The 15,610-nt window shown below is 36.5% G+C and overlaps 1 protein-coding gene across 3 annotated transcripts in view; it reads right to left on the minus strand.

Moving 5' to 3' along the window:
• Window positions 1–1,622: 1,622 nt before the first annotated feature.
• Window positions 1,623–15,610, minus strand: part of RPS6KB1 (ribosomal protein S6 kinase B1) — a 31,309-nt gene continuing 17,321 nt past the window's right edge. For all 3 annotated transcript variants that reach the window (XM_027870384.1, XM_027870383.1, XM_027870386.1), the window contains exons 7-15: window positions 14,344–14,444; window positions 11,832–11,922; window positions 11,553–11,643; window positions 10,873–10,980; window positions 10,461–10,523; window positions 10,209–10,286; window positions 8,243–8,350; window positions 6,042–6,154; window positions 1,623–5,632 (exon numbers count right to left, since the gene is read on the minus strand). In XM_027870384.1, the coding sequence (XP_027726185.1) occupies window positions 5,395–5,632; window positions 6,042–6,154; window positions 8,243–8,350; window positions 10,209–10,286; window positions 10,461–10,523; window positions 10,873–10,980; window positions 11,553–11,643; window positions 11,832–11,922; window positions 14,344–14,444 (991 nt within the window). In that variant the 3' untranslated portion in view covers window positions 1,623–5,394. The remainder of the gene's footprint in view (window positions 5,633–6,041; window positions 6,155–8,242; window positions 8,351–10,208; window positions 10,287–10,460; window positions 10,524–10,872; window positions 10,981–11,552; window positions 11,644–11,831; window positions 11,923–14,343; window positions 14,445–15,610) is intronic.

Here is a 15,610-nt window from a genome sequence, read left to right on the forward strand (position 1 = left end):
TGGAAATTTGAATACTAAGACTACCAGAGGTTTGCTCCTCATATACAATCATCCCCTATATGAACATAGAACTTCCCTTCCTCTGTAGCTATGGTTTGTCTCCTCAGGGTCTCATTCCCTACCCATCTTATTTTTAACTTTGAATGGTCCTTCTGCAGTGGATTTCCAGGTCACTTTTTAGAGATTAGATGTTCAAGGTGCCACACTTCTCTTCCTAGCTAAAAATAATCTCGTCTTCCTCAGAACTTTTCTTACCACTTTGGACTTTCACATACCTTGTTCTGTCTTCTGTTAGTTGTATAAATGTATCTCCATCCTCATTAAATTGTAAACTCCTTAAAGGTAAAGACTTATTTCATCTTTGTATTTATTCCCAGGGTGTTGCCCATGGTAGGCATTTTAAGTGTATTTTACATGAGCCATTTTGTACTGTCTCAATGATTTAGCTCTTGGGTATTTTCACAAGGTCTAAATAAAAAGGAGGGGTGAGTGGAATGGGAGTGAGAGCTTTTGTTTTTAAAGTCATTTTGCTCTTTGGCTGCAAGTAGTTTAAATCTCTCCCCTCTCTTTTCACTTATTTCTCCCCAAATCCCCAACAAAAAACCACCACCACCACCACCATCATCATCATCAACAACAACAAACACTCTAAAGCTTCAAAGCTGAGGCTTCATTCTAGTCTCCAAAGTGGGTTAAGAAAGGAAAAGAGAAAATAGTGATAAAAGGGGAACCAAAGGACTTGAGAACCTGTGTAAAGGCCAACGCCCTGTAGTTCCTTAACTGATTTTCATTCATTTGTCTGTTTCCTACCCTACTATAGTCCTTGTTCCAAGAACAGGACAGTGTGCTAATTGCTGGGAACACTGCCTAAAAGTGGAAATCTATTCCTTGGCTTTCCAAGTTGGAACCCTTAATGTTTCCCCATATAAACAGTTTAATGCATATTAGTATATGTGATGTTAAGTAGATCCTTGTGCCTGACCTAACTATACAAAGTATGACATTTCTTTGTGAAAATGAATCCTGAGTTACAAACAATGAGATTAGTCATGTAGTGAGACTTCTAACTAGAGATTTGCTTACCTTCTATCAATAGTTTGTTCGTACTTGTCAATGGCTGTTCTTACTGGGGAGATTGACAGAAGAGTAGAAAAAGCACTAGCCTTAGGGGACCTGGTTTTAAATCCCATCTCTTAATGTTTACTACTTGTGTGACTTTAGGCAGTCAGAACTGGGTTGGATGAAAATGAGGAAATTAGACTACTGCTCCTCTGAGGCTGGTTCTAGCTCTAGATGTATAAGCCTAATCCAAAGCCTTCTGAATACTACTGGACTTAGAATTAGCTTTCTTAGCGTGACAGCAAGCAAACAATTCAAATCTACCAGCCAGAGCACAATTAACTTTCAAGTAGCACTGTTTATGTGGATTGGGTGGCAATCAGAACCAGAATTTTAATAAGTAGTTGCCTTTTCTTGGCAGAAAAGCCAGTTGTCTAATTTGAACAATCCATACATGCATAATAAGACTGGCTTATATATTATCCATATTTGTCCAACCTGAATACATTCTAATTATTTCTAACTAGACTCAGAACAATAAATAAAATGACTTCTAGTTCATGTTCATTCAAATTTGCATTTAATTGCTATTTACATCCATTCATTCTGAAATAAAGTATATTTTATTACAGTAAACTAAATACAAGATGAAAAGCAGAAAAGGTGTTACCCTCACACCACTCCTAGTAAGGCAGCTGAATAATTTATTCTGATAGATGGATGCAAAGCCAACTTGGGATAGCAGAAAAAAGAACCATTGTAAAGAGCAAACACAACATAGGTAAACCATCCCCCTTAGATATAACAACTGTATCGCTTTAAGACAAATCTTGTGCTGTTATGTTACGAATTAAGACAAATGAACAGTTCTACATATTCTTTCCCAACAGATATATGGATCCAAATACTTTAGTATATTTTTGTCATTTTCCAGACTGCTAGTGACTACTACTAATGGAAAAGGAGGTTTGGACTTCAATGGTTATTCTTCACCATCACCCTTTTTCCCACATCCCCCCCACTCCTTAAGTTTAAGTAAAAAATTCACTATTTTAAATATGGCATCAAAGAGCCAATCCTTCATAAACTCAGTGTTTCTTATATAAATAACCCTTAGGGCTATACAAATAAATCTTAACTAGTGACCACATAACTACAAATTCCCCTAAATACCGTGTCCTGTGTTAAATTTGAAGTTTGTAGCTTCACCATCTCTCTGTACATGAATTCCTTTCATGATATAACCGTATATGACCTAGAATTTAATAAAAGTTGACATTGTGGCATACCAAACATGCACCTTACCCCAGTTATGTCTACATCAAAAAAATAGAATTGGGGATAAGGGGGAAAGACACCAACAACTTATAAGGATTAAATTAGCTTAACTACAAGGAGTTAGAAAGGGAAGGGAATGGATACTTTCTAAAAATCTTAGTAATTTTTTTCTAAAAAATTCTGGTACAAGTTAAAGATTTAATACTTTAGTTAAAGTAGGGTTTGTAAACTGCTGAGATTAGTAAAGCTCTAAATCCTATAAAATCAAATCAGCACATGAAGCTCAATGATTACACTGTGATTAAAAAAAACTTATATGAAAACAAATTCTATAGTTGCCTTTTTAAAATAAAAGTTTAAGTGACCAAAAGAAAGCACTGATAAGCTCTTCTACATATTAGCACTTACCTGAAATAATCATAAACTAGATTGAAGCTCCTCCTAGAAAATTTAAGACTAGTAGTGACACTAGACTTTTAAACTACATTTGGATTTTTACAAATAAATATAGTATTCAATTCCACAAATGCTTTTTAAATGAATGTTTGTTGAATTGAATAGGATAAGCCATATTGCATAGGTGTGTTTGCTGTCTGTGACACCATGTTTTCACAGTCATGTCAGGGATATCCATCATGAAGTATGATTTCTTAGCATGTGACAGCATGGAAGAAGTCAAGTTCACTTTTAATGGCTATTAAGCTGGAGATAAACACACATCACACTTCACACGCACGCGCGCGCAAACACACACACACATACACACACACAAGTATATGTGGGTATATAGTTAACACTACTTGTGTGACCAGGAAAAATAGGTTGCCATTAGTGTCACCAGCACTAATTTAAAAAAGATAAATTATGAATAGGATGTATGATAGCTAGCCAATCACAGTGCAAATATTTGTAGTAAGTAGGACTGAAGGAGACTTTTGGTGGAAAAACATTACTGGAATTTGGTCAAGTACATGACAGTATGTTCATATGCTTGCGTACAAGCTACAGAATGTCAAAAGTTCAAAATAAAACCCATCTGCCAATACACATGACCAGCACTGAGTTCTACATTTTTGCCAAATGCCACAAATTAACCAAAGAACAAAGGTGGTGTCACTGAAGTTGAATTTCTGTCCTGAACTAATACTGTCCTTCAAGAGCAGTACTGGAAGTTCTTAAAAATACCTGCTGCAATACAAAAAATTTAAAGAAAAAACATTTTTTTTCCAGATCCAAAAAGCATCTTCAAAGTGGAACTAGCAATCATTTCAGTTACTGCCACAATTGGAAAAAAATTACTTCTAAATCCACTTTTGGATACAGTGGCAGGATTTCACTTTGAGTTACTGAAAAAGCAAATCTTGCCTTTTACCGACTGGATTCAATATGCATAAAGAATCTTATGGCTTGGATCCTATGGCTCAAAAAGGTTTGGCATGAGCAGTGTCTATTTTTTTAAAAAAATTCTTATGGTTGTGAAATATCGTAAGTTGACTTTGCACAGTCACGGACTAACGACGAGACATGACAAGACTGACAAGACAAAACTGCAGTTGCATGGATCATCCGTTCCACCAGTATGCACCTGAGCACACACTCTTATAAAGCTTTGCTGATATTAACCCTTTCATGAAACCAACTAAAATCATGGAAATGCTTTCTTTAAGGCAGGACATATTTAAGTAAGGTAAAGTTACCTTTATTTTTATCCTTTGTACCTATAAGTACAGAATTTATGACAATTTAAAAAACCAGCATCTTTGTAACATGTTTCCTAAATTAAGCCACTAAGGTCTTTTTACTGTGGAAGACATTCATCAAAAGGCCATCTAATACTTTTACAATCAGAAAATGCTTAAGCCCCAACACAGGAAAAAAGCATACTTTTTTCCACCCTTTTTAAACTGTTGAGGAAAAATGGAAATGGAGGGTAAACACCGTACACAGTAAAAGAAATAAAAATTTTAAGATCTTACCAGTTAGCTGTAATGAGATTACCTAAAACCTGGAGAGCAAACTCGTTCCCCGAAGTATCCCCAGTCTCATCTTCCCTGACTCTGCCTGCCCATATTTTTATCCAGACTCTCGTTAGGGCACCACAGACTGACTACATATAGCATTTTGAACCAAATATTGGTATAAGACTAGGTGGTGATTTTTTTTTCCAGTGAAATGCAGGCCCAGGATAAGGATGAGATACAGGACATTGAGTTTATGTCTATCCCATGGCTTCCAGTTAAGCTTAGAACACAGCAACACCGCCAGTGGAAATGACTGCATGGATTCGTTTCTCCTAGGATTACGAGTAGTGCCCTAAGAAAACCTTAAGCTCACCCCCAATCCCTCCAACGAGCCAAAGCTGTAGTTAACAATGATTCATTTACCATTTTATTATTTCACCAAAAGAAGAAACAGAAGTAGTCTGGCTTTCTTCACACCAACCAATCATTTTGCATTTTAAATTTTGGGATGCTTTTCCATAATGAGCTGAATCAAAAATCTATTTGAAAAATATATATTTATATAAAAAAAAGATTCATTAAGTTTTTGCACGTAAAACATCAATTGTTAAATTGTATCTCTTATCTTTGATTCCACGCTGCCGGAAAAAGTTTGACCAAGCTTGCATGCTAATTTGTCTTCATTTGCAAGTATAGGCATTTCATACTTTGCCCAATGACAGTTAAACCTTTCTTGACACAATCATGACAACAGTGATTCTGAGGCAACATCCTATCCTTAATACTGTCAGTTTGAAGCCATCAACATGAAAATCCTTGATAAGGTGAGAAGATGTCACTGGGAATCAGTTAACTGATGTGCCTAAAGTTCGGCAATACTATTTTTCTTAAGTCTTTTTGCACCATTGATTGATTTAAAAAAAAAAAAAGAAAAAAAAAAGAAACACCCATGTTTGTTTTTCCTCTTTCCAAACTGTCCTGTGCAATATGACACTGGCCCTCTGAAGCTGTCACCCTTTGAGCCCTCATATATTTCAGCTTGTAGGATGTTCACGTCCCATTGTTTTTTGCCTGAAATTTGTTGAAAATGTTGCTGTCATAGATTCATACGTAAGTGTTCTGGCCGTTTGGAAATCATAGGAAAAGCTTGTTTTTTGTATGGCCCAGAGTTAGGCTGTCGGATTGGAAGTGGTGCTGATGCCTCTCCACTCACCGTCACATCCATCTGTTCTATTCCACTCGTTTCCATGGGATAATCCACAGGTGTCTGAGTAGTTGCTGCACTGGCTGAAGCACCTCTTCCCCAGAAATCCCCAGGAGAAAATTTGACTGGGCTTTAAGACAAGGTAGAAATAGGACTCAGTAACTGTCTCAAGGGTAACAGCAATCCTAAATAATTTACATTAAAATAAATGAGATCATACGCAAGGACCTTCGTTTTATTGTTCTATGCATTAGCACCACATGTAGAAAATAAGACTAAGGCCATTCCTTTTGATACACTATATAGCAAAACTGGCTTTTTATGCAGCAAGAGCAAATGTACCAATCACTTGCAATATGAGGAACCGAAAATGCTGCACTAAATCAACCAAGTGAAAGGAAAGAGCAGAAAATGAGAAGCTTGCAAATCTTAAAGCACTACAATTGTCAACTAATATTAAAATGAGAATGTGATAACCCATCCACCTCTTCTATGGAGAAACAAGCCAGAATACTGTACTGTACTATGCTGGCAAATACCTGACAGGTGTCCGAGGGCTGCCGATGAATCTTCGAGGTGATCGGATTTTTGGTTCAAATGAAAATTTTTCTTTCACGCTTTCAAGTACAGATGGAGCCACATATGTAAAACCCTGAAAAACACAACAGTAGTCCTGTGACAACATGCACATTAAGAAAACTTAATTATTTAATCTGACATACCAAACATAAGTGTATCAAAATCACCAGTCTATATACATGTTCTCCCACCCTTTCCAGATCCTATTTTCATACTTGCCAACCTCCTCCCAGACCTCTCCCTAAACACATGCCTCAGTAGAAACCTAATCAGGTTTCTTATATACGAGAAAACAAAAACCCTGTTGCACCTCAAGGGGCAGAAAAGCAAAGAAAATATGTATTCTACAGTATAGTTAAGCATTGAGAAAGATGCAAACAATATTCATGTTTCCACTCAAAAGTTGTTTTTTTATAGGAATTTAAACCAATACACTGAACAATTTCTTATGGGCAAGTGAAAGACATCAACAATGTTCTGACTTGTAAGCCCTGGATCACAACACATGCATCTGCATCATCTGGCATCATAGAATGAAGTTTCACATAAATGAAGTTTGCTAGATTTAAGTGAAACTTACCCATTCAAGTGCCAAAACTTAAATAATTTAAATGGAAATCTTTCTAAAATTTATTGGTTGTACACTTGCCTGCCTTCTTAAACCAAGGACAAACACAATTTAGCTTTTTCTTGATGACTTCAGGTCATCACTATGAACAGTTATTGTTGTAGTACATAATAATACAGAGTTCTGTGTCATCTTTTTAGTTTTTCTGTCTCTTACCTCACTGTCAGACTGTCACTTCTCAGGCAGGCACACTGAGACAGCAGTTAACAGCCCCACCTCCATCCCACTTCTAAATTGCTGCTTCTAATCTGCTGTAGGCTGGGAAACCAGATAATCAAGCTGGTTGAGAATTATGTGTTAAATATCATAAGGCCTTACTAATAGTAAGACAAAGTACATGACATTTTTAGTGGAAGTGCTTTGCGACCACTACTTCTGGAGCTCAAAGGCCTTTTTCCTCATACTTCCAGGTTTGGGGCTGTGTCCCAGAGGCTTGAGATTGCTCGAAGGCTGACCTCTGGATAAGTAAGAGGAACACTTTAGGCACAAAGGTCCAAGGGCAATATAACAAACTTTAAAAGATTTGGTCCATTAATATCAAGTACAAGAAAAAAAGTTAAGTGTAATGATAAAGAGTTAGGCAATACAATAATAAATTTCCATTGAAATGGGTTGAATTCAGTAATTTAAAATTTTACTATTGGAGAGGAAATAAAGATCTCAGCCAGAGACTAATGTAATCTGTGTGAAATTCACTTTTACCACTTTTGATTTTTCCCATCCTTGAATAAAATATTTCCAGATGCTGTCTACTGATGGGAATTACTACCTTAGCTGAAACACTGCACTACTAAGGGGAAAGGTTCTTTGGCTAAGCCAATTTCTGAGAAGCAAATTCACTTTCATTTTTTGGTAGCAAACAAAAGAAAAAAGTAGTGCCTAAGTAATATTCATTCCCTGAAAGGTACCCTTTTATTCAACTACACTTTTTGGTAAAATTCAGAGAGCTCAGTACCACACCAGACCTAGAATTAATTTTTAAAAACTCTTCCTAATCTCATGGTTTTTACTTCCCCCTCCCCCATAGTGGAGAAATAATTAAAATATGGTTAAGAAATGTTATTTGAGATAGATCTTCAAAAATGTCAAAATTCTTTAGCAAACAAAGGATACAACTGCAGTCTGTTTCTGGTATTAAAGAGTTATGTTTTTGAGGTTTTAATGGATTGCTTTCTCTAAAGATCACTATCCCCTCCCTCTACCCACAGATGGGAAGCTGAATAGCATTCTCTATTCCCCAAGTAGTATATCATCTTCACTCTCCAGGTAGAAGCAAGTTGATAGGCTAGCCATGAAAAATATGCTGCTGGCACAGTGGTTTCTAAATTCTCACATTTGCTATGTATGGTATTGGATTAAGGACCAATTTTCTGGGTTCAAATGCACTATTATGGGGAAAATTTCTAAAGAGAATCTCTCAAATGCTTTACGTGAGCTTGTAAAGCAAGAAAACCATTCCAAACTGACTTTTCTTGTTGAGGGGCACTCTCTTATCTTTGCATTTCCCAGAGATGCATGAAAATCCTATCTTACCAGAAAGACCTGGTTGGCACTTTCACTGAGAGTTGAGTCATCTGGGCTGTCAACAGGTGTCTGACGTGTAAACTTTGAATCAAACTGGCTCACATCCTCTTCAGATTGCTTTGCAAAAACAAAATGGCAAATAGGCTATATGATACATCAAAAGATTTTATATCCATCTGTGAAGCTTCTAAATGAGGCTCATCCCACACCTTTTGACTTTAATAAAATCCTAGAACTCAATTAACAGACATTGACAATGAAGGCAGAGGCTGACTAACAAGAATAAAAACCCACACACTATTTTAAATATGCTTTTAAAATTTTAAACATGCTTCAAAAAACTGCAAATTAGTAACAGATCTACTATATGGTTGACACTTCTTAGAACCTTGTATATCATATTCCAATAGAATGTATGCTTCTTGAAGACTAAGGAATGTTTTGCTTAAAAACAGATACAAGCGTTATCTAAAAAGTCAGTCAACAAGTATTCATTAAATCATTTCTCGAGTACCAAGACACTTGTTAAACAATTACTAATAAGACTGTCTGTCTCTGTCTCTGTCTCTAAGACTAATGTTGCTAGATCACAGTATATAGAGGGAATTACAGTGAAAGATAACAGGGAAGTTAGGAAGGGGCTAGGGAGTGAAGGGCTTTAGAAAACCAAACAGAGGATTTTATCTTGGATCCTGGAGATAGAAGGGAGCCACTGGAGTTTATTAAGTAAAGAGTTAACATGGCTAACCCGTTCTTTAGGAACATCATTTTCATGGCTGAGTAGAGGACAGATTAGTGTGGGGGAAGATTTATGGAAGGGTGACTAATAAAGAAGCTATTGCAGTAGTCTATGTAACAGCTGATGAGGGCTGAATTGGGGTGGTGGTTATCTGAGTAGAGCAAGGCAACAGACTGGATATGTGAAGTGAATGTGAGAGAGGAGCAGAAGACGACGTCAAGGTGGTGAGCTTGGATAACTGAGACCATGGTGGTGTCCCTCAACAGTAATACTAAGGGTTTGGGGGAACAAAACAATGAGTTTTGGATATGTTGAGTTTGAGAGGTCCACATGACACCCAATTTTAGATGTCCAGCTTGTGGGCTGGAGCTCATGAGAGAGATCAGGCTAGATATAATTACGATTAGTTCTGGGAATCATAACTTAATTATTGGCATAAACTGATGATAAACCTAGTAGGGTTAGCAGTCATTTTAGGTAATCCAGTCCAAATCTGTCATCTGACAAATGAGGAAGCCAAGATTCAAAGTGACTTGTCAAGGTCATACAAGAAATCTGTGGCATAACAAGGACTAGAACATTATTCTTTTGACTTCCTATCCATCTTCATCTGCCTTTAAAGTACCTTTATCCCTACCACCTAATCACTCTCAAGTATATCCAACAGCCCTGACTAAATTCTTACTAAGAGTTGGCTAATGCAAAAATTACTAATTTTTTTAAAAAACAGGTTATATAGCACTAGCTTTACAAAATTTCCTTGTGGGTAGAAGGAAAATCCAAGATAATTCATTTAAAATAGGGCAAGCTGTACTCTACCTTTGAATTCCACCCAGTTTCTAGATTAAAGGAAAAAAACATGTTTTAGTGTAAAAGCCCCAATGCATGCTAATTCACCTGCCTATCACTTATTTGGGAGGAAAAGGCTCCAAGTGATTAAGACTGAAAAAGGTTTTGAAAAACAAGGTAAGAATTTTCAATATCTTGAATTGGACACTAAAAATTTCTAAGCAATATTCGTCATACATCCAGAAAGCATTCACTACTGGAACTAGTTTCTTTAAAAGACTTTACAAAATGACATTTCCCAAGAGAAGAATAAAATAAGTTTGTCTAGAGTTAATAACATGATAATAATAGGAACTGACCACAGTTCTTAGACTGGGGAAATGTATCATTCTTCTCAACAAAAATAGGGGCTGGATTCTCAGAAATGTTTTTTAATACATGACATACCAAAAGAGGTTTAAAGGGGGGCTCCACTTTCCGAGCCAGAAGTTCTTCCCAGTTAATATGTCTGAAGAAAGGATGAGCCTAAGAAAAAACAGAGAAACTGACCAGGAACAGCCTACACAGGTCAAGCAAGACTTACAGCTCTCTACATGATTTAGCTTTCCAAGTATGCTCAACATTTCTACATCCCTCATCTTAAAATAAAAAAGCATCTTCCATAAAAGAGCCACTGAGAATCCAACGTGCCATTCTTACCTGAACTTCTCCAGCATCCCCAGGACCAGCTCCAAGACGCGAAGCAGCATTTCTTTTTAGCAGCTTGGAGGGAAAAAAAAGATGAATGATTTAAAATAGATAATTCTTAGGAACACTTGTTCAAAGTTATTTATTAAAGTTGTAGTATCTATTTTTCAGTAATTTCTCCTGTATATTATTGGGAAAAAAAGAATAAGTTTTTGATCAAATACATCTGGATTTTACCTTCAAGAAAAGCATAGCTATTAATCCAATGTCCATGACCATTTCAATTCTCAAAATATCTATTACACACCAGTTAAAATGGATTAAAGTTTAATCCTACCTGTCTGTCTCAAGCTAACGACAGATGTTTTGTGTTCATGCTTGTGTAAGAATGTATTATGTATGTGTATATTTGAAGAAAACCTACCTTTTTAAGCAGATCTCTGGCTTCTTGTGTGAGGTAGGGAGGCAAATTAAGTTTACATTTGAGGATTTTGTCAATTGTCTTCTTTCTGTTCTCCCCAGTAAATGGGGGCTGAAAGGAGGAAGACAGCAGGACAAAAAACAAAAAAAACAAGAAAGTCCTTATAAGGGATTTTTTAAAAAATAGTTTCACAAACTGTTATGTTTCTAATTTAGTTAATTATACTATATGACGCATGAAAACAACAGTTTTCATGCTGAGAAATAAGCTGAGTGCTAAATATATGCAGATTTTAAAGATGCTATGATATAGCATAAAGGTCACTAGATTAAACAGATCTAGATTCTGAGCTCAGGCTTGTCATTAATTTGCTAGGCAGTTGGACAAGTCACTTGAGCTCTCAGCCTGTTTCTTCATCTGTCCCTGTAAATTTCACAGGGTTGTTCTAAGAATCAAATGAAGAAACAGATAAAAGAACTTTAAAAAGTATAAAGGGCTCTACAAGTACAAAGTCTACTTCTAATATATCTCTGGGAACTTGCTTTGAAAACCGCTTAAAACCACACTATATTAGTAACTTCTATCTACACAGTACGCTTGCTCTCCACAGAAGGTCCATCACTGTGATTCAACAACTACCCGCCATGAGTTGAAAAGCATGCAGTCTTTAACTGTGCACCTACTGCTCCAGTCAGCATGTCATACATTAATGCCCCCAAACTCCACCAGTCCACAGCACGATTATGGCCACTTCTCATCAAGATTTCAGGAGCCCTACAATGAAAAGAAGAATCCACCTAAAAACACTTGATAGGACATTCTTCAAGTTAATTAGCATTTTTAAAAAAAACTGTATTTGAAATAAATAATTCCACTAAATATTGTGAACTATTACTTAAAACAGGAAAAATTTAGCTATTACCCCCAGACCAGAGTTATATTGCTTTCAACATGCAGCTCACATGTATTCTATTGTTCCACAGAACGTGTGTGTGACTGTTCCATCATGAATGGATTCTTTGCATAGTCCAAAGTCCGTCAATTTCACATGACCTGAAATGAAAGATGATAGCAGGGTTATTCTGAGAACTGTTAAGTATGTGTAAAAGAGAAAACAAACATATCACACAGAAACAATCTGTTTAGATGGCCCCTATGTTTAACTTTTTCTTATCCAAACCATTTCTAAGCATCCAGTAAAAAGTAGGTATTATGAATTTAACTCAATCTTACATATACTCATAAAACTGGAATGTCAAAATATGAGATAGGCAAGCAGCCATTTTCTGCTACTAAGGTGGAATCAGGGAATAACAGGTCAGGAACAATAGGTCAGGAAGGAGTAGATGTCCATGCATGACTCCCATTATGAACTCACCTAGAGTACATTATCATCCATTGAAGGTACCATCCTAGGTTGAAGATACTTCTTGTTAATTGGTTAAGAGTCTAGGGATCTAGTTTACATATAAAGATTGATGCAGATTTCCAGCCTTTTTTATACAGAAATGCAGTAATTTACAAATAATGTATAGTTGAATGACAAAGAATTGTGACTTAAAAGCTTATAAAGGCATTACTTATGGCAACAAATAGATTTAGCTTATCTTGTCATCTGCTCATCAGTGGAGATAAATGAAACTGCTGTGGAGTGCTAAGACTCTCAGAACCAGAAAAACATATCTCACACTAAATGACACTTTCATCTCAGGCTTTCCTTTACTTACACCATCAGATGTAAGCTATTCTAGCTGCCTTCCTACTCCTCAGACATGACTGGGCAAAAAACAGGAATAAGGCACTAGGCCTCCTGATCTCTGTGTGTGAATTCACCATACACTCAAAGTAAGAGAAATGACATATCTTATCAATATGACGTGGGGATTAACATCAAAAGGAGATTAACCTAACTGGTTATTCTAACGTTGTCGTCTGCCTCAGAATTCAGAACCATGGCTTAAATACAGATATACACACACAAAAGTAAACAGGAACCGAAATACAAATAGGCAATAGATCCCATGCCCAACAGATGTAGTGAAGAAATCCACAGAACATTTCAAGTATTTGAAAAGCAAATGTCATTATAGAAAGGCACATGGTTCATCCTTTACTTTAATTATGATACTGGCCTCAGTATCCAAGGAGTAATTTTACTGCATTTCCTGTTCAGCTAACTAACATGAGGATACCCAGTTTCCATAGGTAGCTGATAATAGCAACTATATATTTGGTATCCCATCCCTCCCTCTCCACCCCCCAATCCTGTGTGAAAAGTCAATCAAGCATATTCATCCTAGAGTTTCTCTTCAGTAACATAGTTCTGGAGGGACTATTCATAAAGCTGAAACTTAAAAACAACAACAATCTTGCACATGAAATGCAAAAGGAAAGGAAGGATCCTTGCAAGAATACAGATATTGCCAGAAATTGGGGTGACAACAGATATGAAGTTTTAGATATGAACAAAGGTGCTCATGACTAATGATTAGGAATTGGATTCTGATTTTCAAATGTTAGGTTTCTGAAGTGATTTTTTAAAAAATCAAATATAGTCCAAAATACAAGGGTCAGCCAGTATGAATTTAATGAACATACAGGAAAACGTAATATATAAGAAAGCCTCATTAGGTTAGGTATGTTGTGGATGGAGGATTCTTGTTCAGGTAAAGGTTGGACTGGTCCCCTCTGAGGTCATTCTGGGAGTCATCTGTCTACAATAGCACATGGATGCCCTTATCTTGACTTTGGCAAGCAAAAGAGTGGGAAACCTGACGAGTGCCACTAAAAATTTTTTTTTCCAGAGCTGTAATAAATTTTCTGTTTGATTCAAATTTCTGTTCCAAGCAATGATGGTTCGAACAATTCATGGTAGAAAGCAAAACTATCAGTACTTATTAAAAGTTCATTTCAACTCATCAAATAAGGTCCCGATTTATATAGGACTTTTCTTTTAAACTAGAACTCTGTTCTAGTTTAAAAGAAAAAAGGGGGCAGCTAGGTGATGCAGTGGATAGAGCACCAGCCCTGGAGTCAGAAGGACCTGAGTTCAAATTCGGCCTATAATACTTACTAGCTGTGTGATGTTGGGCAAGTCACTTAACCCCAACTGCCTCAAAAAAAAAATTTTTTTAAAAATTAACCTTTGGGTTTGATTTTTGGTTCCCTACTCACAGTACTGCTATGTATTAAGAATCTTCCTCTGATGGAGAGACGAAATAAAGGCAAGTGAAATGATATTTCTTTAAGTGTTATTAAAGGAAATCACTGCCCTGACTAGGAATGTTGAACTCTCTCATTCTCATCAACTAAAAGGTAACTAAATAGTTAACTACCAGCAAGTATCTTGGTGCTTTGAAATTTGGAGAGAAAAATTTTAGTGCAATATATGTGGGGACTTTAAAAATGGTTGTGGCCTACAGAGAGGATTTTAAGATGATTATTTACTATAGAATTGTTTACTGTTATCTCCACCTTGGTGATTAAGCATGATATTTTCCGGCTTCAGGTCTCTGTAGATGATCCCTTTTTGATGTAAATGCCCCAAAGCCATGGAGATTTCTGCCAAGTAAAAGCTGGAACAAAAGTGATTTGACATAATTAAAAATACTAGACAGTCCAAAATCAACTCATATACTGAAAAGTTAGGTATGGAACAACAATTCCTTAAAAGAAACATGAGACATAGGAGAGTAAATTATTAGGGAAAATACAAAAATAGCCTAGTTTTTTTGGGATGTTTTTGCTAAAGGGTGTAACAAAGTAAAACTATCAAGTGTTAACTTGCTTTAGGTTACCACTTCAATTTCAAAAAAGCCTCCAGCAGTCCAACCTGTCTCTCACTGGTCAAGATTTGTTTTGCTTGTAATAAACATTCAATTGAAAGCAAATTTCCCCGTACCCATTTATACCTTAAAAAAAAAAAAATCTCATAAAGAGTTTTGTTTATCTCACAAATCAAATGTCCTACTTTAAAGAAGCCCTTTTTCCCTGCTCTCTCCTGCTCATCCTTTTACTAAGTCAAACTCCATTTGAAGCCAGCCCACAACCTGTACACTGGATAATACTCAAATTCATCCACCTCCATAGAATAAAGGGCTAAGTAAACCCTCTCTGGATTGGAAAAACACAAGACACTTGACTGGCTGCAGCATAATGCTGTTAATCCTGCAGGGTAGGTCTTAGAAGACTGAGGCAATTTAACAGCCCCCAAGACCACCAACAGATTCTAACTTGGAAAGTTCCTGTATGGAATTTCATCCCTAAGGCTCTTAAGTGCAGCTATTTGAAAAAGCTTGAAATTAAATAATGGAATGCAGTTTGGTAATTAGGTTTATACATTTAAGTTTTGTCTCTTGTTCAATTAATACATAGGATAAACAATTACTACTACCTAAAATGGTAACTTCGTTACAGGATGTGCAACTTTTCAATGTGCAATATAGTATTAAGACCTACTTTATCCAAGTAGCAGTTTGATACCTCCTCCTGGTGTGGAGGGGACCATAGGCTCTCAAAGGCACAAGGTGCTGGAAAGGCTTCAAATATGGCTGTAATGATAGACTGTGTGTCTTTCATCTGAGGACCAGTCAGCTAAATTCAGAGGCTCACTTTCAGAAAGTCGGTCACTAGGTAATGCTCTTTTCAGCCATAGCAACTCATGTGTACAGTTTGCTAAAGTCTGTGTGGCTGGAGGTAGTACCAAGACAGATGAACTCCACCCCCCCCACCCCCCCACCAA

The sequence above is a fragment of the Vombatus ursinus genome, unplaced genomic scaffold, assembly GCF_900497805.2.
Source record: "Vombatus ursinus unplaced genomic scaffold, bare-nosed wombat genome assembly UNPS02014797.1, whole genome shotgun sequence".
NCBI classification, from domain to species: Eukaryota; Metazoa; Chordata; class Mammalia; order Diprotodontia; family Vombatidae; genus Vombatus; species Vombatus ursinus.